The sequence below is a fragment of the Pelophylax lessonae genome, assembly GCF_965119305.1.
Source record: "Pelophylax lessonae genome assembly, chromosome: 2".
NCBI lineage: Eukaryota > Metazoa > Chordata > Amphibia > Anura > Ranidae > Pelophylax > Pelophylax lessonae.
Window position 1 is genome coordinate 295,717,629 of NC_138769.1, and position 27,412 is coordinate 295,745,040.

General features: G+C 41.5%; 1 protein-coding gene across 2 annotated transcripts in view; it reads left to right on the forward strand.

The window, feature by feature from the left end:
• Positions 1-26,671, forward strand: part of CEPT1 (choline/ethanolamine phosphotransferase 1) — a 126,691-nt gene extending 100,020 nt beyond the window's left edge. The window contains exons 8-9 of one of the 2 annotated variants that reach the window (XM_082247783.1): positions 1,513-1,638; positions 26,108-26,670. In XM_082247783.1, coding sequence (XP_082103909.1) covers positions 1,513-1,638; positions 26,108-26,227 — 246 coding nt within the window. In that variant the 3' untranslated portion in view covers positions 26,228-26,670. Of the gene's footprint in view, positions 1-1,512; positions 1,639-26,107 lie in introns of both variants that reach the window. The other variant, XM_082247784.1, reaches the window with a different exon arrangement.
• The last annotated feature ends 741 nt before the right edge of the window (positions 26,672-27,412 follow it).

The following is a 27,412-nucleotide window of genomic DNA, read 5'->3' on the forward strand; positions in this document are numbered from 1 at the left end:
GGTTACATAGTTAACAGGGAGTAGTCAGATTCCTTAACCAGAAAGTGGTTAATCCAAAGGTCCCAAATGGCGCCTCTTTATTTGGCAGACCTGTATTTGTAAATCTTGCAATGATGTATGTGAGATTTCAGTTACACAAATTTGATATTAGGCTTTTTCCATGCCTTAGCTGTCTTTTGTTTGGCCCCAATAAACATGTGAGTAATTAAATTATTCCCATTTTAAGTGCTATTAGAAGGCTTTTTGTTTTGGGCTCACCAAGGGTTTGTTGCAAGCGGGTGAACAACTATGGTATGAATGAGTACCTACATACAGTAAGTTACCAGAACGGTTTGCTTGTTAACCACTTCCAGGCTGCCTGCTGCATATATACTGCGGCAGGGTGAGCCGGCTGCGCAAAATCACGTACGGGATTTTTTGCACGGGTTTTCAGGGGCGCCGCTCCCACTGTTATTGGATACAGCAGGATTTAATCAGCGGGTCCAGTGGCCGCAATGGCTGCTTTGACCCACTGATTGTTCGGCGGAATGACAGAACAGCGGTCTGCCTATGTAAACAAGGCAGACCGCTGTTCTGTCAGGGAGGAAAAGAGAGATCATGTGTTTCAGCTAAATAGGTGTTGTGGGGAATATAGAATTTGTTATAAATGTGTGTATATATAGAGATAATTATACTGGGAGCATGGGGATCATTCTTGGCTTGATTCGATTTATGTGAGGGGTAATGACAAGAAAGTATGTTGGGCTTGAGAAGTTATATTCAACAGACTATTTTTGTTGATTGGGACTTTTATGGAATTTTTTTAGAGATTCAAATATTCTAAACCCGTGAGAGACAAAAGGTCATAGATCTGTTGGGTTTTGATTGGCCACCAATGTATTAAACCATATATCTAGAATCTTTTACCATACTGATGACCACTGTGGCAAAGGTTGACACAAGCATTAAAAATCATGCTTCAAAGTATTAGAATAGTTATTGCCTAAATATAGGTGTAATAATAAGCATGAAGACTTGAATTGGAAGGAAATATATATATATTTTTTCAATTTTAGCTTGCGTAGTTTTTTTTATCACCTTTAAAAAATGACAAATTTTTTGCTGCAGTAGACCACTAATTAAAACATACCATGTAGCTATTGCTAGCCTCAAACTAGTAGTTTTTTGTAAGGATAAATAACTCTGAGTTGACTGCAAGGTATATCAGATAATACAGTATATGTCCAGCATTAATCATTGTGTATGCTAAAAAGCATATTTGGTGTCATAGCAAAAGTATTCTGCAGAACTAGTAGTCTCCTTTTTTTTTAAATGTTGTCTAGTAATGTTGGTATGCATCATTTTTTTTTTTTAATGTTTTTGTAGAAAAACAGAGAAAAGGTAGTTGCAATGTATTTTTTTGGGGATTTGTGGCCACTTTTTTGTCAGATTGTCTCAGGGTAAGTTTAAATTCTCCACATTTGAATAACCTTTTTTCTTCTAATTTGCATAATATTTTAATTTTGGCTATAGGTTGCACACATGACAAAAAGCGAGATGCATTTGCATGATACTGCTTTCATTGGACCTGCCTTGTTGTTCTTAAATCAGTATTTTAACAGCTTCATAGATGAATACATTGTGCTGTGGATTGCTCTGGTAAGTATTTTAATTTATTTTGGTATCCTTATTCTTGGTGAAATTTTATTTAAGGCTTTAAGTTTTGTCAAACTGTACAATCTGGTTTCATTCATTTTGCCAGCAAAGTCGTTTACCAGTTTACGTAAATGCAAATACAGTGTGGTCTGTTCCTAGTTAAAAAAAAAAAAAAAAAAAAAAAAAAAAATATGAAGTCAGGTCATATGGCCTGCCTTTTATTTTAGGTTCTTTTGACACATGCATGAAGTAGTAAACCTAATAAACATAAATAATGTTTATATGTCAATAGCACTTGATTGTTTTTACCCCCTCAGATCTATTTGCATAAGAACTTGTGATTGCAGGATTATTTTCCTAGGTAAAAGTAATCATGCTGCCATAAATGTACGCATGAACATCTAAATGCAAATAAATATGCACAATGATACACACACACACACACACACACACACACGCGCGCACGTATATTTGCATGGCTAAGCTGTTAGAGGAAAACTATATTAAGGCAATTAGGAAGTTGCTGTTGCAGATCTTTTCTTCTGAAATGTAAACTAGTTACCTGGCTTTTATACTGATCGAATAGCTTCCATACTGCTTGTTCCAGGTTCTGATGCCAATATGACATCTAGTCAACTAGTATTTTTTTTTTTTTTTTTTATATTAACATTTAATTCAGTTTTCTGTCAGCATATAAAAACATAGATCAAGTTATTTCACAAGTTAACAAGCTTATATAACTATTGAAAATAAACTTTCTATGTTAGCAAACCCCTCCCATTGCCCCCTTCCCTCCCCCCGACCACAAAAAAATTAAATGTAAATATCCGAATCCTCTGCTATTGCATTCTCTGCTACCTACACACTCTATCATACTCCTTCTCTCTTAAGCATTCCAGTTCCTAACCTTGACCCTGGTTTCTCAGGCCCCAGTGATTCTGCTCCCTAAGCTGCCTCTGTTATCAACCTCAAACACTGAGCATCTTTATATAGTCCTCAGTTTTTTTTAAACTTCAGCCAGTCCCCCTATATATCCAGATATTTCACACCGGAGTCCTCCACTGTGTACATTGTTTCCTCAATGGATCTCATCCAATCCACCCTTACAGCCCAATCCCTCATATTTGGGACTTCTGGTGACTTAGCTGCATTCAGTAGGTGAGGCACCAGCGTATTCTTATATATCGTCACCTTTTTCTCCGTGTTGTTGCAAAACGGGTAACTCCAAGGTTCCATCTGAATATAGTCTCCTGTAATCTGGTGAAATAACCTAATAATCCCTTCCCAAAAAACTTGAATCTTTGTGCGCTCCCACCACAGATGGGCGAAGGCCCCAGGAGCTCCGCATCCCCTCCAAAAAGTTGGGGATATCTCTGCATCAAACCTTTGGGCCCTCTGCGGAGTGAGATACCATCTAGCAAAAAGCTTGTAACACATCTCTGTTGTCCTTAAGTCAACCGATGAGTAACAAGCTAATTTTAACACTTTCTTCCTCTTTTCCTCATCTTGAATGGGTCCTAGTTCCTGGTCCCATTTCCCTAGATAAGATGGGTATACAGACTCTGTTTCCCCTAATAAAATCTTATACATTTTGGATATGCTATGCTTAGTATTTACGGGAGAACTAAACAGTTTCTCCTGTGGTCTCATATTATCCCTTCCCTGCAGAGGCTGCGGTAGCGAGTGCACAAAGTGCTGCAATTGTGTATATCTCCATTTATCAAGTGACATATTCCCCATTTTTGTGTTAGTTCAAAAAAAGTGCACAGTCTATTTCCTACCATTACATCTTTTAACTGTATCACCTCCTGTTTTGCCCATGTAACAAAATATAGGTAGTCCTCTTTTCCGGGTTTAAAATTATTTGTGTATATTAATGAAATCAACGGTGCATTAAATTCCCAGTAAAATAGTCTACATAAACTGTCCCAAATTCTTAACATGCTCCTAGTCAATGTACTTGTGTTATTAACCAAGTCTCACCCAACCATCTTTCCCAAGTCTACCTTGCTTTGTGCGCACTCAATTTCCACCCAACTCCTTCCTTCTTTATTGTGTATCCAGTCTGCTATTCATGCTATAGAAATTGCCTGATAATATTTTTTTAAAATCAGGCGCAGCTACCCCCCCTGACCCTTTTCCCTTTGTTAGTACTGCATAGGCGATTCTCGGGCGTTTTTGTACCCATATATATTTTATTACCATTGCCCCTAACTTCCTAAAGTAGGCCAGGGGGAGGGTGATTTGGACCATTTGGAATATGTATAAAAGTTTGGGAAGAATGTACATTTTTACCGCATTTATTCTACCCAACCATGAAAGAGGTCTATGTCTCAGGGAGTTCAGCTGCTCCTTCACCTTATTTAACATTGGTATATAATTAGTTTTATACAGAGTCGCTAGTGATGTAGTTGATTTAATGCCAAGGTATCCCAGTTCCTCTCTAAACCATACAAAGGGGAATTTAGGCTGAATTGCCTGTTGTTCTCTCTTTGTTAATGTAGTATTCAAGATCTCCGATTTAGCTATGTTAACCCTAAATTTTGATAGCTTCCCATATCTCCCTAATTCCACCAGCACTACCTGGAGCGTTAGCCTGGGGTTAGAGATAAAGAATAGTGTATCGTCCGCGTATGCGACCACCTTGTATTCCTTACTCCCCCCTCTAATGTCCAGATTTTTGTGAATTGCTGCCTGTAAGGGTTCTAGAGCTAGGACAAACAACATTGGGGAAAGAGGGCACCCTTGTCTAGTCCCGTATGTATAGTTCTCCAATGCCTAGGTATCTGTTTCATACCTGAAGCCCCAATCGACCCTGTCAAGGGCCTTTTCAGCATCTATAGACAATAGTACAGCCGGTATGCCCTTCTTTTTTACTTCGTGGATCAAAAGGAGGAATTTAAGGCAGTTGTCACTCCCCTTCTGACCAGAAGGGAAGCCCACCTGATCATTATATATCCATTTCGGTAGTAAAGGTTTCAATCTTTCTGCTATTATTTTTATATCTGTATTTAAAATTGAAATTGGTCTATAACTCGCTGGTGTCGTAGAGTCTTAACCCTTCCTTCAAAATAAGAGTTATATAGGGAAGCAGAGATTCCTCTCCTAAATTCTTCCCTTCCCCCAGTGTGTTGAAGTATTTGCATATTTAGGGGACAAGGATTTTTTCAAACGTTTTATAATACAGGATCGAGTATTCATCAGGACCCGTGCTCTTCCCCAGGGTCATGTGCTTTATCGCCCACCCCACCTCTTCCCGTGTGATCGGGGAGATCAAGCTCCTGCAGGTATTCCCTCACAGCCAGCTCTTCCTTACCTCTATCCCTACCTTTTCTTTCTGTCTAACATTGTAGAGCTGACTGTAATACAAGTGGAACACCTGGGCAATATCTAGGGACGAATGCACAATTTCTCCATTCTCGTTTTTAATTTGGGAATATGGGATGCATTTTTTTTTTTTCCCCTCACTGCTTTTGCTAGCTATTTCCTAGGTTTATTTCCCCATTGATATTTCTCTTTCATTACTTTATGAAATGCGCTTTTTGTCTCCTGCTCCATAAGTGCTGTCAATTCCCCTCTTCTCAATTAGCTCTTGCTTCTCTGGGATGCCTTTTGAGTCTAGTCCGTTGTTCCAATGTGTGTATCTCCCTAAGTAGCTGATTCATCCTCTCCTTCTTTTCCTTTTTTCTTTGTGTCCCAATGCCTAATTGTATCCCTCTTCTAAAAAGCCTTATGGGATTCCCACAGGGTAGTTCGTAAGATCTCTGGTGTATCATTGATAACGAAGAAGCTTTCCATCTCCGTCTCTACTTTTTCGTCTATCCTAGGATCCTGAATGAGCGAGTCATTCAGTTTCTAGGCCCTACCTCTAGGCGCTGCTGAAAATAGATCTAACTGCACTATCACCGGGGCATGATCAAAGAGTAGGAGTTGATGCTCTATTAAAATGTAATCGCTCCTTGAATAAGACCCATGTACTGAAGAATAACAAGTGTAATTTCTAAGTTCTGGGTGTCTCACCCTCCAGGCATCCACTTATTGACACTCCCCCCAATAATCTCCTAGTTTCACTCTGCCTTTGTAATTGGAGACGGGAAGTCCCCGTCAATGAATCCAGACATGGGTCCAACCTCATATTTAGGCCTTCCGCTACAATAAGCCTCCCCTCCTTTGAATGTCCTCACTCTTTTCAGGGTTTTCCTCGAGAACTTATTTGGATCTTTATTTGGGGAGTAAATATTTGCAAAGGTATACTCCATACCTTCCCTCGGGGTCTGCTAGCTGCTCCTTCAACGTAAACACAGTGCTCCTATCAAATCCAACTGCCAGTACTCGTGAATAGCTCAAAACCGAGTCACCGTAGAACCAAATAGGAAAAAACCTGAAAGAATTCTCCAGCCCCATAATGATGCAATTCTTTAGTTACCTTATGTCTTTTGTGTAGGTGTATTCAGGGCTCTAACATTGTATGACAGTAGGTTTACCAGAGCCATGGACAACCAAAGGAGCAGCTAGCATCTCTTTTTTCTTAAGAGAAGACCTGCAGAGGGGAGGAAAAAAAAAAAAGACAAAACCCACCCTATTATCAAAAAGGTTATCCCCTCTTAGGGTTGAACAACTGTCCAGATCTTGTTCGATGTATCAATCTGGTGACCCACTCTCATGTGCCACCTCCTGTTCATACTTTCCAGGGGGCAGCCATCCTGACGCTCTGATTCACCTCCACCCACTGGACCAGTACACTCACCAGCCCTCTCCCCCCATCACCTCCCAAACAAAGGAGAAGAGACGGGAGGGAAAGGAAGAAAGAACACACAAGGCAACCCACTCCAGACCTTAATGCAAAATGGCCCTATACTCCCCCCCCCCCCCCCCCAACCAAAGACCACCGCTCCTTCCTCAACGTTATTGGTGCACCCACATTCTCTTCCCACCCCGGCAGGGATGGAAGTGGTAAGTTCAGTTTACTACAAAATTCTCTCAAATCTTCTGGGAATCTCAGCACCGCTGTGCAGGTCGGGAAACCCCAGCGGAATGAAGCATTAGATGTCCGCATCTGTTCTGTCAGGGATTTAAGAAGTCTCCTTTCCAGAGTCTCAGTCGATAAATCAGCATATAGTTGTAAATTCACTCCTTCAAAAGTAATCCCAGCAGAGTTCCGGGCATTTTCCATAATTATCGTCTTTTCTTTTACATAATGAAGCCTCACGATCACATCTCTTTGAGCACCCCCAGCTTGGCTTCGGTATACTTCCACCCTATGCACACTCGATTTTTAAAATTGGGGGCTCCTTCCCCCAGCAAGGGGTTAAAGAGGCATCGCACCACTGTCATCAGGTCTTCCTCCCCCTGCTTCTCTGGTAAGCTCTTTATGCGCACATTTTTCCTTCGGCTTCGATTATCCTGGTCCTCTAACTTCTATAATAAAGCTTGATTAGCTCTCTGCAGCGATTTCATCTGTTTACTTAAATCCTCCAGTGGTCAATCGTGAACATCGAGTCTCCCCTCCATTTCCTCCTCTCGACCAAATACTTGGCCAATGTCTGCCCTGACAGCAGCTATGTCTGATTGAAAAGAAGTTTCCAATTAACACAGCAGTCCTGCCAATGCTTCTTTTAATAGGGCTAGACCTACTTGGGTTTCCTCCAGGACACCGTCTCCATCTACTATTAGGGCTGGGCTTTCCCCTTTGAGGCTTCCATTTTGCACTTTAGGTCTCCCTTGAGGGATCCCTCCAGAGCTTTTCGGTCTGGTTGCTCCTAAGCCGCTAATGCTCCTCGTTGAGAGGGTTCCTCCATTGTGGGTTTTTGTTTTCCCGTCCCTGCCTGCCCTAAGGTCCCTTGTCTAGGGCTATCAAGCCCCTCTTCCACCATACTAGTCTCTGCTGACTTGCAACGCTGGATACTTCCTGGGCCAGGGGCGGGTTGGTTTACTTTATTGGCTTTTGATTTTGATGCAAGTATCCTCCTCGCGGGAAATGCAGACTAGCTTCCGTAAAATGCGTGGGCGTGGTCCTGAATCCATCGCAATTTGACTGCTCTGGCTCTCTGTTTTTGCTCGGGCTCCCACAGCACAATTTAAGTGGGCCCACTCTGTGATTTCCTCCTCAGCGCGACCCACTCAAACGCAGCTCCCGACCCGTCAGTGGGGCCCGACCCACAGTTTGGGAACTCATGGTCTAAGGCATAGAATAACCTCTGCTAGTATCACTAAAATCCATATGTAATATCATGAAGAAGCTCCAGTACAACTGGAGTACAATAGAAAACAACCTACATGAAATAGTCACACCAAAGTAGCAATCTGCCTTTTCACGACAGGAAGACTGTAAACACAGCTATGCCAACTGTTCTAATGGCAGTTACAAGCCTAGAATATAATCTCACATGCATACTGAAATCACATTTTGGTCCATATGGTGATGATCCGCACTGTAGCAACCTATAGGAGATCAGTGAAAAGGGGGGAATTTTCTGAGATGCATGTTGAGCCCATTGAATGTTTAACTTTTTTGTCACAGGTGTTTGAAAAATGACAATTTTTTTTTACACCAAAGTTGTCATTGAAATGATACAATGCTCACACATGGCATGGGTATTTGTGGAATTACACCCCAAAATACATTCTGCTGCTTCTCCTGAGTACAGGGATACTCCATGTGTGAGCCTTTTTGGCAGTCTAGCCGTTTACAGGACCTGGAAAACCAATCACTACCTTCAGGCTTTCTAAGGGCAAAAATTGTTGATGTCACTCCTCACTACCTATCAGTTTCAGAGGCCATGAAATGCCAAGATAGCACAACCCCCCCCCCCCCCCCCCCAAATGACCCCTTTTCAGGAAGTAGACACCCTGAGCTATTTGCTGAGAGGCATGTTAAGTCCATGGAATATTTTTCTTTGCCACAAGTATTGGGAAAATTACAACGTTTTTTTTTTGTTTTTTTTTTTATTATACAATGTTGTCACCTAAATGATATATTGCCCACACATCCCATTGATATATGTGAAATGACACCCCAAAATACATTCTGCTGCTTCTCCTGAGTACAGGGATACCCCTTATGTGAGACTTTTTGGCAGTCTAGCCGCGTACAGGACCCTGAAAACCAATCGCTGCCTTCAGGCTTTCTAAGGGCGTAAATTGTGGATTTCACTCCTCACTACCTATCACAGTTTCGAAGGCCATGAAATGCCAAGACAGCACAAACCCCCCCCCCCCCCCCCCCAAAATGACCCCTTTTCAGTAAGTAGACACCCTAAGCTATTTGCTGAGAAGCATTTTGAGTATTTTGCAGATCTCGCTTTTTGTCACAAAGTTTTGAAAATTGATAAAAAGAAAACAAAAATAAATTTTCCTTTTTCTTTTTTCATTTTCCAAACAAATGAGAGCTGTAAAATACTCACCATGCCTATTAGCAAATACCTTGGGGTGTCTACTTTCCGAAAAAGGGGTCGTTTGGAGGGGGCTTTGTGCTATTTTGGCATTTCATGGCCTCCAAAACTGATAAGTAGTGAGGAGTGAAATCGATAATCCCCCCCCCCCCCCCCCCCCAGAAAGCCTGAAGGCGGTAATTGGTTTTCAAGGTCCTGTACGCGGCTAGATGGGCTGAAGGGAAAAAAAGGAACATAGCAGATTCCTCCATTCGCATCAATCGATGTGGATGAAGAAATCTCTTCTAAGAAAAGTGGTAAATATATGGCAAAGCATAGGGGAGACGAACGAACCGACTCAAGCTGCCAATCTGAGTCGGTGTCCCCACCGTAAAAGGTAGTATGCAGAATAGAGCAGGATCGGCGCTAATTCATATGAACTGCAGAACTACAACACAACTTGTGGGTGAATAGATAAATCAATCAGCTGAGCATACATGCGAGTGTAAAAATACGGTGTGTGTTAATCAATGGTGCCACACAAAAAAAATTATATATATATTTTTTTGAACAAATGTTTCACCGCCGATCATTGATGCCACACACAGAAAAATATATTTTTTTGTGTGGCACAGCATAATATATTTTTGTATATATATAATTTTTTTTGTGTGGCACCATTGATTAACACACACCGTATTTTTACACTCGCATGTATGCTCAGCTGATTGATTTATCTATTCACCCACAAGTTGTGTTGTAGTTCTGCAGTTCATATGAATTAGCGCCGATCCTGCTCTATTCTGCATGATGGGCATACAAACAATGGTTAACAATAAAACCTTACAGTATAACAGTATATTATAAGATACAGTAAAAGTAGAAATGTAGAGTAAGAACAAAAAATTAACCCAATAAAGAGACAACTGTTTTTGGCTTTTTTATTTATTTCTTTATTTTTTTTTTTTTTTTAACTTTTTTTCACACTTTTTTTGTAACTGTAAAAAAACTGTTCCAGGCTAGGGTCTCTCAAATTGCGATAGCCAACCTCTTTCGAGATCCTGTGTGAAAAAGTATGCCCTAGACTGTGCCGTGCTGTACCCTATACTAATACTCTACTAGTGTGTGGTAGCGACAGAAACAGTCCTCAATGCAGAAACCAGGTTGGCCAGGACAGGAGGGACAAAAATAGCGGGTGTCACGCCTATATCCGCGTTTCCTACAGACACAACATCTTCTTTGGGGTGTTTTTTGGGTAGGGAGGACATCCGGAAAATGCCTCTCATGCAGCTGGCTCACTGCACCTGAAATATGAATTTGGGCCACAGCACCTGGATACAGAAGGGCTGTGATGATCTCTTCCTGGAATTTTAGGAAGGATCCACTTCTTCCTGACGGTTTGTATAGCACATAAGCGTTCAGCAGAGCCAGTTGGAATTAGTATACAGACACTTTTTTGTATCAGCGTCTGGCCTTATGGGCAATTAAGTACAGCGCCATCATCTGGTCATAGAAGTCCACCATGTTAAGGTTGTATTCGTGGACACAGAGGGGCTTCTCAACAACACCAGTCGCTGTTGCAATTTGGACTGACGTATCTGCGTAAATGGAGGACAGAACGAAAACATTGTGTGTGCCTCCACTTTACTGCAAGCAAATTATTACACTTCAAGCAGGCTCTCTCCCACCCGTCTAAGTCGAGAATTTACAAGCTGTTGGGGGAAGCCCCGACGATTAGGTCGCATGGTGCCGCATGCGCCAGTTCCAAAATGAAAAAGGTGACTAAAATGTGTCACGCTTGTGTAGTAATTGTCCACATATAAATGGTACCCCTTTCTGAATAAGGATGACACCAAGTCCCAAACAATCTTGCCACTGCTCCCCATGTAGTCTGGGCAGTTGGGGGGCTCCACATTGCTACCTTTTCCCTTGAAGAAACTACATGTATAGCCTGTTGCCCTGTCACAGAGCTTCTACAGCTTGACATCCTATCTGGCACGCTTGCTGGGGAGAAACTGTTTAAAAGCAAGACAGTCAGAGAATTTAATCAGGAACTTATCAACGCAGACAGCTTGTTGGGGTGTATACAAGGCTGCAAACTTCTGGTTGAAGTGGTTTGCGAGCGGCCGAATTTTGTGGAGCCAGGTCACCCTGAGGATGACAGAGTTCATTGTCACTGAAGTGCATGAACCGCAAGATTTGCTTGCATCTTGTCCTGGTCATGGCAGCAGAGAACACGGGTATATAGTGAATTGGGTCAGTGACCCAATATGACCGCAACTCACTCTTTTTAGTAATGCTTATGAGGCGGGATAGGCCTGGAAAGGTTTTAAATTTGGAAACATTGATATGCTTACATGCAAATTCTCTGGCAAGGGTCAAATTTCTATTTGTAGCGATGAATTGATTGGCATATAAATTGCTTTGGTCCACAATAGATCTGTACAGATCTTCTGTGAAAAACTCATGAAAATCAAGGGAAGTAAAATTGTCTGTTTCCACCTGAATTCCGGGTTGGCCAGTAAATGGGGGAAGTACGGGCGCTGCAGAAGTGGTGGGCTCCCAATCAGGATTTGTAAGCGCATCAGGAAGGACACTCTGGGCTCTACTGGCTTGTCTTCGAATTCTTGGTGGCTGTGGGACACTATTTGTGCTAGCCACTGCACCAGCTTGAACTGCACTAATGGGACTCGCCACGTCACCAAGTGTTACTGCAATGCTGATTTGACTCTGACCAGGATGTACTAGGCTGCTGGTGCTTGCCAGTTCACCAGAAGGTTGAGCGGCACTAGTAGCTGCATACGAGAACCCTGCGGTTGTTGCATCTCAGCAACAGAAGAATGTGGTCGGGTACGCTTGACCTTAGCGGCGACCACTACTCCGTCGTCAGAGCGATCTGTCAGGGTGCGGCTGCTCTCTACAGGTTCAAACACTGAGCCTGATTCTGACGCTCATGCTCAGCATTGTGTAGGCTTCTTCGCTAGTGTATACCTGTTTGGACATTTTGGCCAATAAATTTATAGGTATCTAGTGTGACTCGCAGGTAAAAAAGCACCTGGTTGTCGAGGACTGTTTGAACCACTACCAAAACATTTAACTGCTAGTGCTAGCAGAGATCAGGCCTGACTCTGCTAATGCGTCGGTTTAGTGTGCTGTGTATTGGAAGTGACAGTAATCTGCTGATAATGCACTTCTTGGGGGCTGGGGGAGGGGCTAAAAGCAAGTGTTGGCAGGTGTCGGGGCTGATCCTGCTAACGTTGTGTTTTGGGAACACTAAAACTATTGGAGACGCTAGTATAGTTCTGATCAGATCAAAGATATTGATCCTTTCAGACACTATACTAGTAATGGAGATGTTTAGTGTGTGTGGGTGTGTCACTGGCAATCAAAGGATTAAAATGTATTACTAAATATGTGGCAGGCAATCTGATGCTGTCCTTAATTGACGCTAACTAACGTTAATGCTAACTGATGTCACCTGTGACACTATTACAGTGATCAGAAAAAAGATCTGTACACAATAATAGTGACACTGTGACAGCGCAATGAAGGGGTTAACTGGGGGTGATCAGAAGTTAAATCTTTATTAGGTTTAGGGTACCCGCCATATATTCCCTATCCGGGACTCCCTCTAACCACCACTGTCTCTCACACTAACTGAAGTCAAGTGACACTAATACAGTGATCAGTAAACTTATCTGTATACTGTATATAGTGTACACTAACAGGGAGTGAAAGGGTTAACTGGGGATGATCAGGGGGATATTTGTGTGCCTATGTGTACTGGTGTCAGTGTAGTGCTTCTGTACTCACAGTAGATGTTCTCTCTTCTCACGCTGGAACCGAAAAGGGCTCCAGGAGAGGAGATTGCATCATTTCCTGTGCCTGTGTTTACATTACATGGGCACAGGTCGTCCTGCAATTGGCCAGAACCGATCAACAGGTCCAGGCCAAAAATCATTTGCCTGGACCTGATCATTCTGAACCAAATCGGAACACCGTGGGGATGGCAGCCCCACCAGCCCCACGCGCGACCGATGTATGGGTATGGCAATTTACGCAGCCGAGCCACCTTGCCGCAGTATATCTGCGGCGGGCGGCCGGCAACTGGTTAAAAAGCGCTTTGCATTTATTCAGAAAATGGTGCCAGTGACATGTGGCCAACCCCCGGTCTGCACAATACATCAGTCCAGCCACTCAGCATAGGACTCAAAAGCAAGTGGAGATCACTGGAGTAGCAATGTCTACTTCAATGATTTCCACCTTCCAGAAGCATCAGCTAGGTATATACATAGTTACATTGATTCAAGCATACTATATTGTTATATACATTGGGTATAGAAAATAATTACCCCCCTTTTAAAATAATCACATTTTGTTGCTTTGCAGCCTGAAATGAAGACAGACACGGTTTCTGTTTTATTCAGCTGTATTTACTCAGTGCAACTTATAACATCCAAGTGAAAGATATAACACCAACATGTCAGAAAAAAATAAACCATTAAAAAACCGAATCACTGAGTTGGAAAAAAGATTGCCCCCTTGTGTCAGTATTTTGTTGAACAACCTTTTGCTTTAATTGCAGCCTTAAGTCTGTTGGGATATCTCTACTTAAGTTTCGCAAATAAACTTTGTAATATTTGCCCACTCTTGTTTGCAGAACTGCTCAAGTTTAGTTAAACTTGATGGTGACTGTGGACTGCAGTCTTTCCAGGTTTCCAATGGGTTTTAAGTCTGGGCTCTGACTAGGCCATGCAACAGGGGAGGGCTGGCAGCCTTAGGCCTGGGGGGCAAGTCCAGTCAAGTGGCCCATTGAACCATCAAATCAGTTCACCATCGATGCCAACCTGGTTTTATAACAGATATTGATGTTATGAAGCAAGGCAAACATGATGCAATGTGGTAACATAATTTAATGTTAATAGCAACAAAGGAGGTTTACCAAAAATACATGACATTACGCCAGGCGGGGCCTAGGAAGCTCCTGTCGGGCAGGGATCACTTTGCCTGACAGGGAAGTGACTGTGTTAGTATTGTGCCCACCGAATGCAGGAGCGTACTCTGCACACTCATACTGCTCCGCTGCAGCTCTGCAAATATAACATTGTGTAGCGGCAACCAGCAGCTGTATACAGTGTCCGACCCCTACATTAATCCAGCCCAGAGTGCGGCCTTTTTACCTAGCATCAGAGCGGCCCGGGGGGGCGATTGCCACCCTGCCCCCCTTCCCAGTCCTCCCCTGCCATGCGAGGACATTCACCTTTTTCTTTTTTTCAAATTTTATCTTTATTTAAGTTCAGCTACATATACAGTCTATTCATTACATTTCATCTTTTAAATTTATCAATATTACAATAAAAAAATTATAATAATTCATTCTAAACACGTCTTAATTATACCTATAACTGATTCCAAATCACCTTTTTCCTTCCCTTTTCCTTCAAAAAAAAACAATCAAATAACCAATACAAACAAACAACTAACAAGAAAAAAAAAAAATATAATCATGGAGGCCATACGAATATCAACACTCTATTAATCGTATTTCGCTTATCCACATTCCTTCAAATAGTTCTTATTCTATGATTAAAGATTGACACTCTTCCGAGTTAACATAATCATTCCATTGTATCCATTTCTTCTTATATTTGTCTAGCTGTTGACGAGCAGATAGTACTAGATTCTCTAATTTATTTATTTCCTCAACCTTTTTTATCCACAAATTAACATTGGGTGGGTCTGCATCTTTCCACTTGAGGGGGATACATATTTTAGCTGCGTTTATCAGAGGTGGGATAATAGATTGTTTGTAATTTTAAATTGGTGTACTGGGGGCGTATAACAGAAAAAGGGCCGATTCTTTAGGGACTTGATAGTTCGTAATTCTCTGAATTATTTTCAAAATCTGCTCCCAAAATATTTCTAGCTTAGAGCATGACCAGAAAATATGAAGCATTGTCCCCCTTTCTGTCCCGCACCTCCAGCACCGATCAGTATTTGATGGAGAGATTTTGTTCATTTTTGCCGGAGTATAGTACCATCTGGTTAATATTTTATAGTTCAATTCTTGTATTTTAGTACAAATTGAAGTTGAAAATACTGATTTAATTATTCGGTTTTCCCATTCCAAAGAAAAGGTAATACCCATTTCTCTCTCCCATTCCCTCAGGAAGGGCAGTTGGCATCGTTCTACCGTTGTCATTAACAAGGAATATAGTTTACATATTGTGTGGTCCAATATTCCGTTTTGTGTACAAAGTTTTTCATAGGGTGTTAACTCTTGATCTCCCTGAGTAAGGAGTTGTAAAGATCCCAAAAATTACATAATTGGAATGCCCTCCATAGGTCTAAACGAAAAAGGCCTGAGGTATCTATTAGTTCACCTACCGTCACCCATCTTGTCTCTAAAAGAAAATCAGACACCTGAAAGATTCCTGTCTCTAATAGGTTCCTAAACCTTTTATCTTGATATCCTGTAGCAAAATGGGGATTCCCCAATATTGGATACAACAGGGAATTTTTCCGCATTAGTCCAGTCTGTTCAAGTATTTTCACACATATCTTAACTGTATTTCCTATGATAGGATGTTTCTTAATAGATGTCGGTATTATCTTATAGCACCATGGGGCTCTTTTAAGAGGGATCTCACATTGCGCCTGTTCTAAAGTCGGCGACACCAGTCAATCTTCCTAATTGTACAGCTTGATAGTATTTCCGCATATTTGGGACAGCCAGCCCTCCGTTTGTTTTAAGATTAGTGAGATATTTTTTACCCAACCTTGGGCGTCTTGATTCCCAGATAAAATTCATTATCAAAGTTTCAATCTGCTTAAAGTACCGAGGTGGGATATCAATGGGAAGTGCTTGAAAAATATATAGAAATTTTGGTAGTATACTCATTTTAACTATATTGCACCTTCCAAACCATGAATGTGTTCCTCCTTTCCACTTCTGAAACAGTAAACGTATTGATTTGATTAGGGAATGAAATTATGTGCGAATAATTGAGATATTCTAGGTGTAATCAGCGTTCCCAAGTATTTCAGGGCCGACATTGTCCAATTCAATTTAAAATTTGATCTTAATTGTTGTAGAAGTAGTAATGGCATCTCCACTCCCATTGTTTCAGATTCAATGAAATTTATTTTCATATTGTATTGAGTCCCATACACCTCTAGTTCATGTAACAAATTAGGCAGTGATACAATTGGGTTCGCAATTGAGAATAGTACATCATCTGCATACGCAGATAATTTATATTGTTCCATCCCTACCTTAATACCCGAGATATCTGGGTTCATTCGTACTCTGCATAAAAAGGGTTCCAATGAAAATACAAACAAGAGGGGCGACAGGGGACATCCCTGTCTCGTTCCGTTTGTAATTGGAAAATCTTCTGATAATATTCCATTCACCCTTACTTTTGCCGTGGGGGTTGAATAGCTCTGTGCTATCCAGTTTAGCATTTTCTCTCCTATCCCTATATGACGAAGCACTGCAAACCTATATTCCCACCTGACCCTATCAAATGCTTTTTCGGCATCAGTATTAAGAAATATACTTGGGATCTTGTTTTGATGTATTATATGTAATAGGTTTAATAACTTGGTCGTGTTGTCTCGTGCTTCACGGGTTGGGACAAATCCAACCTGATCCAAATGAATCAATTTCGTCAAATATCTCTGGAGTCTTGTTGCTAATATATTTGTAAAAATGTTAAAATCAATATTTAATAATGAGAACCGACTATAGCTTTTACACGAAGTAGGGTCTTTCCCTTCTTTAGGAATAACAGATATGTGTGCCTGTATAGTTTCTTTAGGAATTCTATTCCCTAATCCCCACGCATTAAACATATCTGTCATAAAGTCTTTCAAATATGGGATTAATTTTTTGTAATATTGGATGGTAAATCCATCCGGTCCCGGTGCTTTTCCTACTTTGGTATTTTTTATAGCTTCCATTAGTTCTGTTGGTGTAATTACCGACTCCAGGATATTGCTCTCTTCTGTTAATTGAGGCATTTAGGAGGTATGTAAATATTCCTCCATTTGAGGTTGTAGTATTCTAGGGGTTTGTAAATTATATAGAGCTTCGTAATATTTTTTAAATTCCTGTACTATCTGTTTTAGGTAAGTCATTTTCTGGCCTGTATTTGTTATTATGTGTGGTATATATGTTGTCAGGACTTGATCTCTAAGGGATTTGGCCAGTAATTTTCCACATTTATTCCCTGCTTCGTAAAAAAATCCTTTTAGATTTCTGTATTGCTGCTTTAGCCCTGAAGAATAGAAGTTCATTGATGTTATTTCTTATTTTCTAGCTTCTCTTCAGTTGATGGTGCATGTTTATGTTTCGCTTCTATTTTGTGCAAGGATTGAAATAAAAGGTCTAATTGTTTTGTCCGTTGTTTTTTGATCCTTGCCCCATGTTTAATAAGAATACCTCGTATAACTGCTTTATGTGTTTCCCATATAATGCCAGGGTCTGAATCTACAGTGGTATTAGTCTGGAAGAAAAATTAAATTTCTGTTTTAACCTCTGACATAGTCTCTTGATCTTGTAGGAGATTTTCATTTAATCTCCAAGTCATCCCCCCCTTTGTCTTTTATTAGGTAACTCATAAGTTAATATAATTGGACCATGGTCTGACCAAGTCATTGAACCTATCACAGTATCTTTTATTGTATGTAATTGACCATGGGGAATTAGAAAGTAATCTATACGGGAATATTGTTGATGTAGGTTCAGAGTAAAACGAATAATCCCGTTCTCCTGGGTGCATCAAATGCCATATGTCTATCAATTGTCCTTTGTGTAATGATTTTGCAAACTGTTTTCGCACTCTTGGGGGTATTGAGGATATACCCCGTGACGTATCTTCTGATGGGATCAGAGGGATATTCAAGTTCCCACCCACTATTAACTGTCCTTCTCTAAAGTCATTAAGTTTATCCATGCTCCTCTCCATAAAACTGTCTTGTTGTGAATTTGGGACGTACATATTAGCCAATGTAATTTCAGTCTCTCTAATAGTCCCTTTTATAAACAAATAGCGCCCATTTGGATCTCTCAAAATCTGTAAGCATTTCCATGGTAAATTCCTTGAGAGGAGAATGGATACACCCTTCGACTTTGATTCTAAATTAGTTGAATGATATGCTATCTGAAAGAAGACGTTTCCTAGTTTAGGAAAGTTATCTTCTTGGAAGTGTGTCTCTTGTATCATAGCAATGTCTATTTTAAGTCTCTTTAAATCATTTAACAAGACCTTTCTTTTCTCTGGAATGTTAAGGCCCTTTGCGTTTATTGATAAAATTCGTATGGCCTCCATTGCTAAAAAAAAAAAAAAAAAGGGAACATCCTTGGGCACTTTATTTTTAATATGATCCTATGACCTGACGTTTATATCTGGGGATTTGAACTTCTAACATCATTTGGAGGCATATCTTCCCCTCATACTTGGACCGCGGAGCTCAACGATTCTGGGTGAATTGACCTCCACCTTTGGCACATCATGTTTGTACATCTGGTAAGCAGTTTGCAGATCTGGGTGGTGGTCACGGTTTTGAGTGGAGTCTGGTGCATATTTGGATTTCCATACGTATATCCTTGGCTAAGCATACTCTTATTTCTGGTAAGCAGCCTGTATTTTTTGGTGGAGGTGACTATCCTTTTCACTACAGCACTTTAATACTTCTATCTGATAAGCAGATTGTACACCTGGTGGAAGTCTCACAGCTGGGTGTAATATTTGTGATATATGCACCTTGTAGTATATAAATACAGTATTACGCTATGGGATTTTCTACCATACTTTATATGTACGTGGTATATGCCTGTTGAATCTACTGTGTGGTCTGAGGCTGAAATACATTGGAGTCTCCATACTGAGGATTCTGGGAGTACACATCTTTGAATTTGGCATATTACATACTATATTCTGGTAAGGAGTCTGTATCACTAGTGGACGTTCATTTGTACTATAGCGCATCACATGAACTAAATACATTTTTCTGGATTTGGATATAAGGACATATCTACGGACTATTGCACTCAACTTATAGTTGTTTTTGTGGTCAATAGCACAACTCAGAAATAGCTATATATTCTTTCTGGATTTGGATATAAGGACTTATTCACGGACTATTGCACTCAATATATAGTTGTTTTTGTGGTCAATAGCACTATTTTCATTAGTAGCGCAGCTTGTTTTTATTTACACAGCCATTAATGTCTAAACTGCTGGCAACAAAAGTGAGTACACCCCTAAGTTAAAATGTCCAAATTGAGCCCAAAGTGTCAATATTTTGTGTGGCCACCATTATTTTCCAGCACTGCCTTAACCCTCTTTTGCATGGAGTTCACCAGAGCTTCACAGGTTGCAACTGGAGTCCTCTTCCACTCCTCCATGAAGACATCACAGAGCTTGTTGAGGTTAGACACCTTATGCTCCTCCAACTTTTGTTTGAGGATGCCCCACCGATGCTCAATAGGGTTTAGGTCTGGAGACCTGCTTGGCCAGTCCATCACCTTTACCCTCAGCTTCTTTAGCAAGGCAGTGGTCATCCTGGAGGTGTGTTTGAGGTCGTTATCATGTTGGAATACTGTCCTGCGGCCCAGTCTCCGAAGGAAGGGGATCATGCTCTGCTTCAGTATGTCACTGTACATGTTGACATTAATGGTTCCCTCAATGAACTGTAGCTCCCCAGTGCTGGCAGCACTGATGCAGCCCCAGACCAAGACACTCCCACCACCATGCATGACTGTAGGCAAGACACATTGTACTCTTCACCTGGTTAATGCCACACGCTCTTGACACCATCTGAACCAAATAAATTTATCTTGGTCTCATCAGACCACAGGACATGGTTCCAGTAATCCATGTCCTTAGTCTGCTTGTCTTCAGCAAATTGTTTGCGGGCTTTCTTGTGCATCATCTTTAGAAGGGGCTTCCTTCCGGGACGACAGCCATGCCGACCAATTTGATGCAGTGTGCGGCGTATGGTCTGAGCACTGACAGGCTGACCTCCCACCCCTTCAACCTCTGCAGAAATCATACGTCTATTTTCCAAAGACGACCTCTGGCTATGATGCTGAGCATGTGCACTCAACCTCTTTGGTCGACCATGGAAAGGCCTGTTCTGAGTGGAACCTGTCCTGTTAAATGGCTGTATGGTCTTGGCCACTGTGCTGAAGCTCAGTTTCAGGGTCTTGGCAATATTCTTATAGCCTAGGCCATGTTTATGTAGAGCAACAATTCTTTTTTTCAGATCCTCAGAGTTTTTTTTGTCATGAGGTGCCATGTTGAACTTCCAGTGACCAGTATGAGAGGGTAAGAGCGATAACACCAAAGTTAACACATCTGCCCCCTATCCACTCCTGAGACCTTGTAACACGAATTAGTCACTTGAAATCGGGGAGGGAAAATGGCCAATTGGGTCCAGTTTGGACATTGTCACTTGTGGTGTACTCTTGTTGCCAGCGGTTTAGACATTAATGGCTGTGTGTTGAGTTATTTTGGGGGGCAGCATATTTACACTGTTATGCAAGCTGTACACTCACTACTTTACATTGTAGCAAAGTGTCCTTTCTTTAGTGTTGGCATATGAAAAGATATAATAAAATATTTACCAAAATGTGAGGGGTGTACTCACTTTTATGAGATAGTGTGTGTGTGTGTATATATATATATATATATATATATATATATATATAATCCCAAAAGTAAGTACTCCCCTCATATTTTTGTAAATATTTTATTACATCTTTTCATGTGACAACACTGAAGAAATGATACATGCTACAATGTAAAGTAGTGAGTGTTCAGCTTGTATAACAGTGTAAGTTTGCCGTCCCCTCAAAATAACTCCACACACAGCCATTTCTGTCTAAACCGCTGGCAACAAAAGTGAGTACACCCCTAAGTGTTAATATTTTGTGTGGCAACCATTATTTTCCAGCACTGCCTTAACCCTTTTGGGCAATAGAGTTCACCAGAGCTTCACAGGTTGCTACTGGAGTCCTCTTCCACTCCTCCATGATAACATCACGGAGCTGGTGGATGATAGAGACCTTGTGCTCCTCTACCTTCCGCTTGAGGATGCCCCACAGATGCTTAGTAGGGTTTAGGTCTGGAGACATGCTTGGCCAGTCAATCACCTTTACCCTCAGATTCTTTAGCAAGGTTAGTGGTCATCTTGGAGGTGTGTTTGGGTTCGTTATTATGTTGGAATACTGCCCTGCGACATAGTTTCCGAAGGGAAGGGATTATGCTCTGCTTCAGTATGTCACAGTACATGTTGGCATTCTTGGTTCCCTCAATTAACTGTAGCTCCCCAGGGCTGGCAGCACTCATGCAGCCCCAGACCATGACACTCCCACCATCATGCTTGACTGTAGGCAAGACACACTTGTCTTTGTACTCCTCACCTGGTTCCCGTCACACACACTTTACACCATCTGAACCAGATAAGTTTATCTTGGTCTCATCAGACCACAGGAAATGGTCCCAGTAATCCATGTCCTTAGTCTGCTTGTCTTTGGCAACTGTTTACAGGCTTTCTTGTGCAGCATCTTTAGAACAGACTTCCTTCTGGGACGACAGCCATGCAGACCAATTTGATGCAGTGTGCAGCATATGGTCTGAGCACTGACAGGCTGACCCCCACCCCTTCAACCTCTACAGCAATGCTGGCAGCACTCATACCTCTTTTTCCCCATAGACCACCTCTGAATGCTCCCCATTTACACCTGAGACCTTGTAACATTAACGTGTCATATGACTTTTAGGGAGGGAAAATGGCCAATTGGGCCCAATTTGGACATTTTAACTTAGGGGTGTACTCACTTTTGTTGCCAGCGGTTTAGACATTAATGGCTGGGTGTTGAGTTATTTTGAGGGGGCAACAAATTGACACTGTTATACAAGCTGTACACTCACTACTTTACATTGTAGCGAAGTGTCATTTCTTCAGTGTTATCACATGAAAAGGTATAATGAAATAATAAAATATTTAGAAAAATGTGAGGGGAGTACTCACTTTTGTGAGATACTGTATTGTCTCATCTGGCCATAACACCTTTTTCTATGTGGCTTCTGAATCTTCATGGTGCATTTTGGCAAAAGTCAGTCATGACTGCATGTGGCCTTTCTTGAGGAGTGGCTTTTTTCTTGCAACCTCTCCCATACAAGCCACATTTGTGGAGAATTTGTGGTATTGTTGTCACATGCACACAATGACCACTCTTTGTAGTAAATTTCTGCAACTGCTTCAGAGTTGCTGCAGGCCCCTTGGTAGCCTCTTTGACTAGTTTCCTCCTGGCTTTTTCATCCAGTTTGGAGTGATGCCCTGATCCAGGGAGGGTCTGTATTGTACCAAACACCTTCCACTTCATAATAGATTTCACTGTACTTCTGGGCATTAATAAAAGCTTTGACATTTTTTTGTATCCATCACCTGACTTTATCCTGGTGAACTATCAACTATGGGTGCTGTGCCACCCATAGTTAATTGTTTGCTTCAGTTGCACTATCAGGGACTGACATGCTCCAGGAAGGCTCTTTTCATGCTGCACTAATCAAAATGACCATAATTGATCACAGTTAAAAGTCAAATGGCTTTGTGTGCAATTAAGAAGGTGATTAGCTACACCTGATTGAGTTTACAAGTCATTTTTAGGAGGGGAGGTGACCCTTTTTCCAACTCACTGATTCTGTTTTTTAAATTTTTTTGGACATGTTGGTGTTCTATCTTTCACTTGGATGTTGCACTGAGTAAATACAACTGGGTAAAACAAAAACTGTGTCTTCGTTTCAGCCTGCAAAGCAACAAAATGTAATTATTTTAAAAAAGGGGGGGGGTGATTCTTTTCTATATTCACTGTATATAACAATATACTATGCCTATGATTCATCTTTAGGTAATCAATCCATAGGACCTTAATTTAGTATTTTACTGCCACTTGACCTGTCAAGCCTTTCGCTCAGTCTTTTTTTCCAAAGTTGAAAGTGAGACTTTCTTATTTTGAATACTGCTTAGCTGTGATTGAAGCTGTTAAATACCAGGTGCTTCTCATGCATGCTGTTAACTCCCGAAGACTTGTCTTCTGTTCCTTTTTAGTGTTTTCTCCAGTTTTCATGTGCCTTTTTATTGGTGTAGGAAACTGTGCTAACTTCCACCTTTTTACTTTCTTTGTGTTTTCTTTGAAGGAAGGATCTACACTTTAAGGGCTACAATGGCCTGTCTAATTTTCTTTGTGAATTGTCTTTTTCTCTTACGTCCTCTGACAGTCGCCGCCCGATGGTATTAGTCTTCACTAATGGGTAATGGCGCACTCTGCAGGAGCAGGTTAGGCAGATAATTCATTATCCGGTTAATACAAAAAAACTTTTGTACCTCAGCACGCCACTAGGGGGCCATCCCTCAGCCATTACCAAAACCCAATGATATTACCTCAGCTTGAAGCTGCCTAGCATCAGCAGTAGAGCTAGGTCTTCCCTGCTGAGACCTAGAGTCTCGGTTTTCTTTATATTTTTTTCTGAATTTGTGTTTTTTCTTTACACAATAGATTTTTATTTTCTCTCACTATCACTAGTTAGTCAGGGCTTTTCTTTCCTGGAAGACTACAAGTGACCGCAGAGCTGGGCCTCGGACTGGGTATCATAGATCCTTATGGAGTCTCAGCCCGCGGAACTGCCAATTTAAAGTGCCAGCATCCCTTTTTTAATTTTAAGGCAATACAGACTCCCAGGATAACAAATTCCCCTCAGACCTGGTGGGGGCTTCGGGTACACCTGAATCCTCCTCCATGGCCTCCATATCTGCTGCACTTGCGACTTTGGCATCCCAGGTGAATCTGCTGATGTCAGAACGCTCCTCCAGAAAACGGCCTGTGCCCTCCCAGTCCTCTAACTCTGAGCCAGAATTGGTTGCCACGGACGATGGCCCCCTGAGGGGTCCCGGTCCCCCCCTTCTGAGTGGGATGAGGAGGAGGAGGAATATTCCCCCTCGGTAGCGCGGGAACGCGCTACGACGGATGCTCTCATTAGCGCCATTTAAGAAGCTCTTGTTCTTGACGAGGAGCCATCTCAGTCACGTAAGCGGTCTGCTTTCGAGTTCGACAGACCCCAGAAGTCTGGTCAGGCTTATACCTGCCCTGAGGAATTTCACGAGATTGTGAATGACCAGTGGCGGCGCATTAAGCACATGTTGGTGGTGCCTAAGCGTTTTTCCATCTGCTATCCTTTCGCGGAGGCGGTAGAAAAACGTTGGACGATGTCCCCAAAAGTGAATCACACTGTGTTTCGACTAAATAAGTCCACCTTGATGCCAGTAGAGGATTCCCCGGTTTTCCGGGATCCGGCGGATAGGAGGGTGAAGGCACTCTCCCGTCACATTTATATGGTGGCAGGTTCCCTATTGAAACCTGTTTTTGCCTTGGTGATGTAGCTTCGTAGCACCCTGGTGGCAGAGTCGGCCTCGCCGACTGCCCTTGCAATGGTTGATCAGCTCATCCAAACTGAGATGTATCTGTGCAACGCGGCCTTTGGAATGAGGCTTCTTTGGTCGCCCGGTTGTCGACCGATTCCTCTGTCTGTGTTGTCACAGAAAGTTGCTTTTCTGGTGGCAATCACGTTGGCTCGCAGAGTGTCTGAATCGGCAGCCTTGTCCTGCCGTTCTCCTTATCTGGTACTTCATAGAGATAAGGTGGTTCTGCGACCGATTCAATCTTTTCTTCCCAAGGTGGTTTCTTCATTCCACCTCAATGAGGATATCGTGTTGCCTTCGCTGTGTGCACGACCCAAGCATCCTAAGGAGTTTGCCTTGCATTCTCTGGATGTGATTCGGGCGGTCAAGGTCTACCTGTCAATTCGACAGGCTGATTCTCTATTTGTTCTTCCTGAGGGACCTTGGAAGGGATCGGCCACCTCCGCGTCAACCATTTCTAAGTGGATAAGACAGACGATTGTTCAGGCCTATTCCATCAAGGGTCAGGTTCCTCCTTTCCCGGTAAAGGCTCATTCTACTCGAGCCGTTAGTGCCTCTTGGGCTTTTTGCCACCAGGCGTCTGTGGCTCAGGTGTGCAAGGCGGCGACCTGGTCGTCCGTGCACACTTACACTAAGTTTTACAAACTTGATGTTTTGGCATCTTCGGATGCTTCCTTTGGCCGCAAAGTTTTGAGTACGGCAGTTGTTTAAGGGGACATTATTTTTCTTTCCCTCCTTATGGGGTGTTTGTTCTGGGTTTGTTCCAGTTTTTTCCTGTGGGGCTCAGGTTGTTACTAGCCCAGTTATTTGCGTTACCTTCTAAATTGGTTGCGTTGCTTTCCCACCCCTCATACCGGCGCTACTTTTGGACGTCCCATTAGTGAAGGCTAATACCATTGGGCAGCGACTGTCAGAGGACTTAAGAGAAAATAGAATTTTTGTAAGAACCTACTGTAAAATTCTTTACTCGGAGTCCTCTGACAGTCGCCGCCCCCACCCCTCTGGTTTTTGGATCTGAGGGTTGTTGCCTTACGGTACTGCTTGCTACAAACTGAGGTAATATCAGATTGGGTTCTGGTAATGGCTGAGGGATGGCCCCCTAGTGGCGTGCTAGGGTTGAAAAGTTTTTTTGTATTAACCTGATAATGAATTATGTGCCTAGCCTGCTCCTGCTGAGTGTGCCATTACCCATTAGTGAAGGCTAATACCATCGGGCGGCGACTGTCAGAGGACTCAGAGAAAATAATTTTCGGTAAGTTCTTACAAAAAATTCTTTTTTTTTTTATTCATTATCAAAGCAATAAATAAATATATGCCCTGCAATATTGTCTAAATAATGCTTCACTGAATAGTAACTTTTTGTCACTACTCTACATATATACAGAAGGTAACGCCTCAAAAAAAAATAAGAAATATAACCTCTAGGATTTTTTGCATTACATTTCAAGGCTTAATTTACTTCCATTGCTATAGAAAAGCTGTTAGTTGTTAACCCAATACCTGCTCCCTGAAAACAGCCTTTTTGTATAACTCTAAAATGTACAAAACTTAATACTAGTAAATCACTAAAGGGAAAGCCAAACCTAATGCAGCAATCTTATTCTTTACAGGTACTTTCACTCTTCGATCTGATACGATACAGTGTGAGCGTCTGCAATCAAATAGCTTCTCATCTTCACATTGATGTTTTCAGGATAAAAACAAACAGCTCACATTATAACCACCATTAAGTGACCTAAACTAAGGAAGAGAAATGCATGATTCATAAAAGAGATGGCAAAATCCAAAACAAATATTTCAGTGTCTTCAATGTCAATGAAAACTTCTTGTTCTAAATCCTCAAGCCCCAGTTTTCTATGTATATGGCATAATGTTTTGTTTTTTACAGTGGCACATCATTACAGTTCTGAAAGGAGTTGGGCATGAAAAGAAAATACGTTGGTTTTGATTTTTGAAAAACCCTGAAGCGTTTTAAATATGCAGTATTTTAAAGGACACAACAAGATAACCACTTGTGTGAAAAATATTAATGCTCCTTGTACATTTAGTATAGCTTCACCCCTGCATATAGCTGCAATCTTCTAATATTATTTTAATACATTTCTTGGGAGCTTCCATTTTACTGAAAAGTTTCCATCTGCGTAAAAAAAAACGCTTTATTAGGTTTAACTTTAGCCAAAACGTTATATATATATATATATATATATATATATATATAATTTTTTTTTTTTTATGTTTTTCGATAGCGTGGAAGGATTAGAACTAGGCTTTTATTGCTGTCCAGGTCTTTTCCTGGGAGGATCTACCCTCTTTAGTTGTAATGGAAAGCATTGCCACCAGGGACAGTAAGTGAGGAGTAATCCAAAAATTTACAGGTATCACCTAAACAGAAGGTGAGGGTAAGTCTTCCAAATGGCCCCAGCGGGGTCACATATGGCAGAAAAAAACCTGAAAGGGGATTTAACCCTTCCACAATATCCAAAATTTAAAGAAATGTTATGGTTTTATACATACTTTAAAGTTACTGTATGTACATTTTTGACATTTATTTCAATATGTTACATAAAATATAAATTGCCTCTGTCAGATGGTGTATTTGTCAACCTATTTTAAAGGGATGTGCACACACTATGTCAGTGTCAGAGAATTTTATTGTACAATTCCCGTCAAAACTTTTATTTTTTCTAGTATGAAAAGGTTAGAATCTCAGCTCAATATCAGCCGTCTGCATTTCTGTTGGAGAGACTTTCCAACACTTCTTGTTGCGGTGACAAGTATACACCTTCAAAGAGAGCACAGTAATAAACATCTGACCCTTTCACCAAGCTATTCAAAACAGAGAAAATTTTGCCTGAATCCACTTGAATGTACTTTAACCACTTTAAGACCGGAAGATTTTGCTGCTCAATGACCAG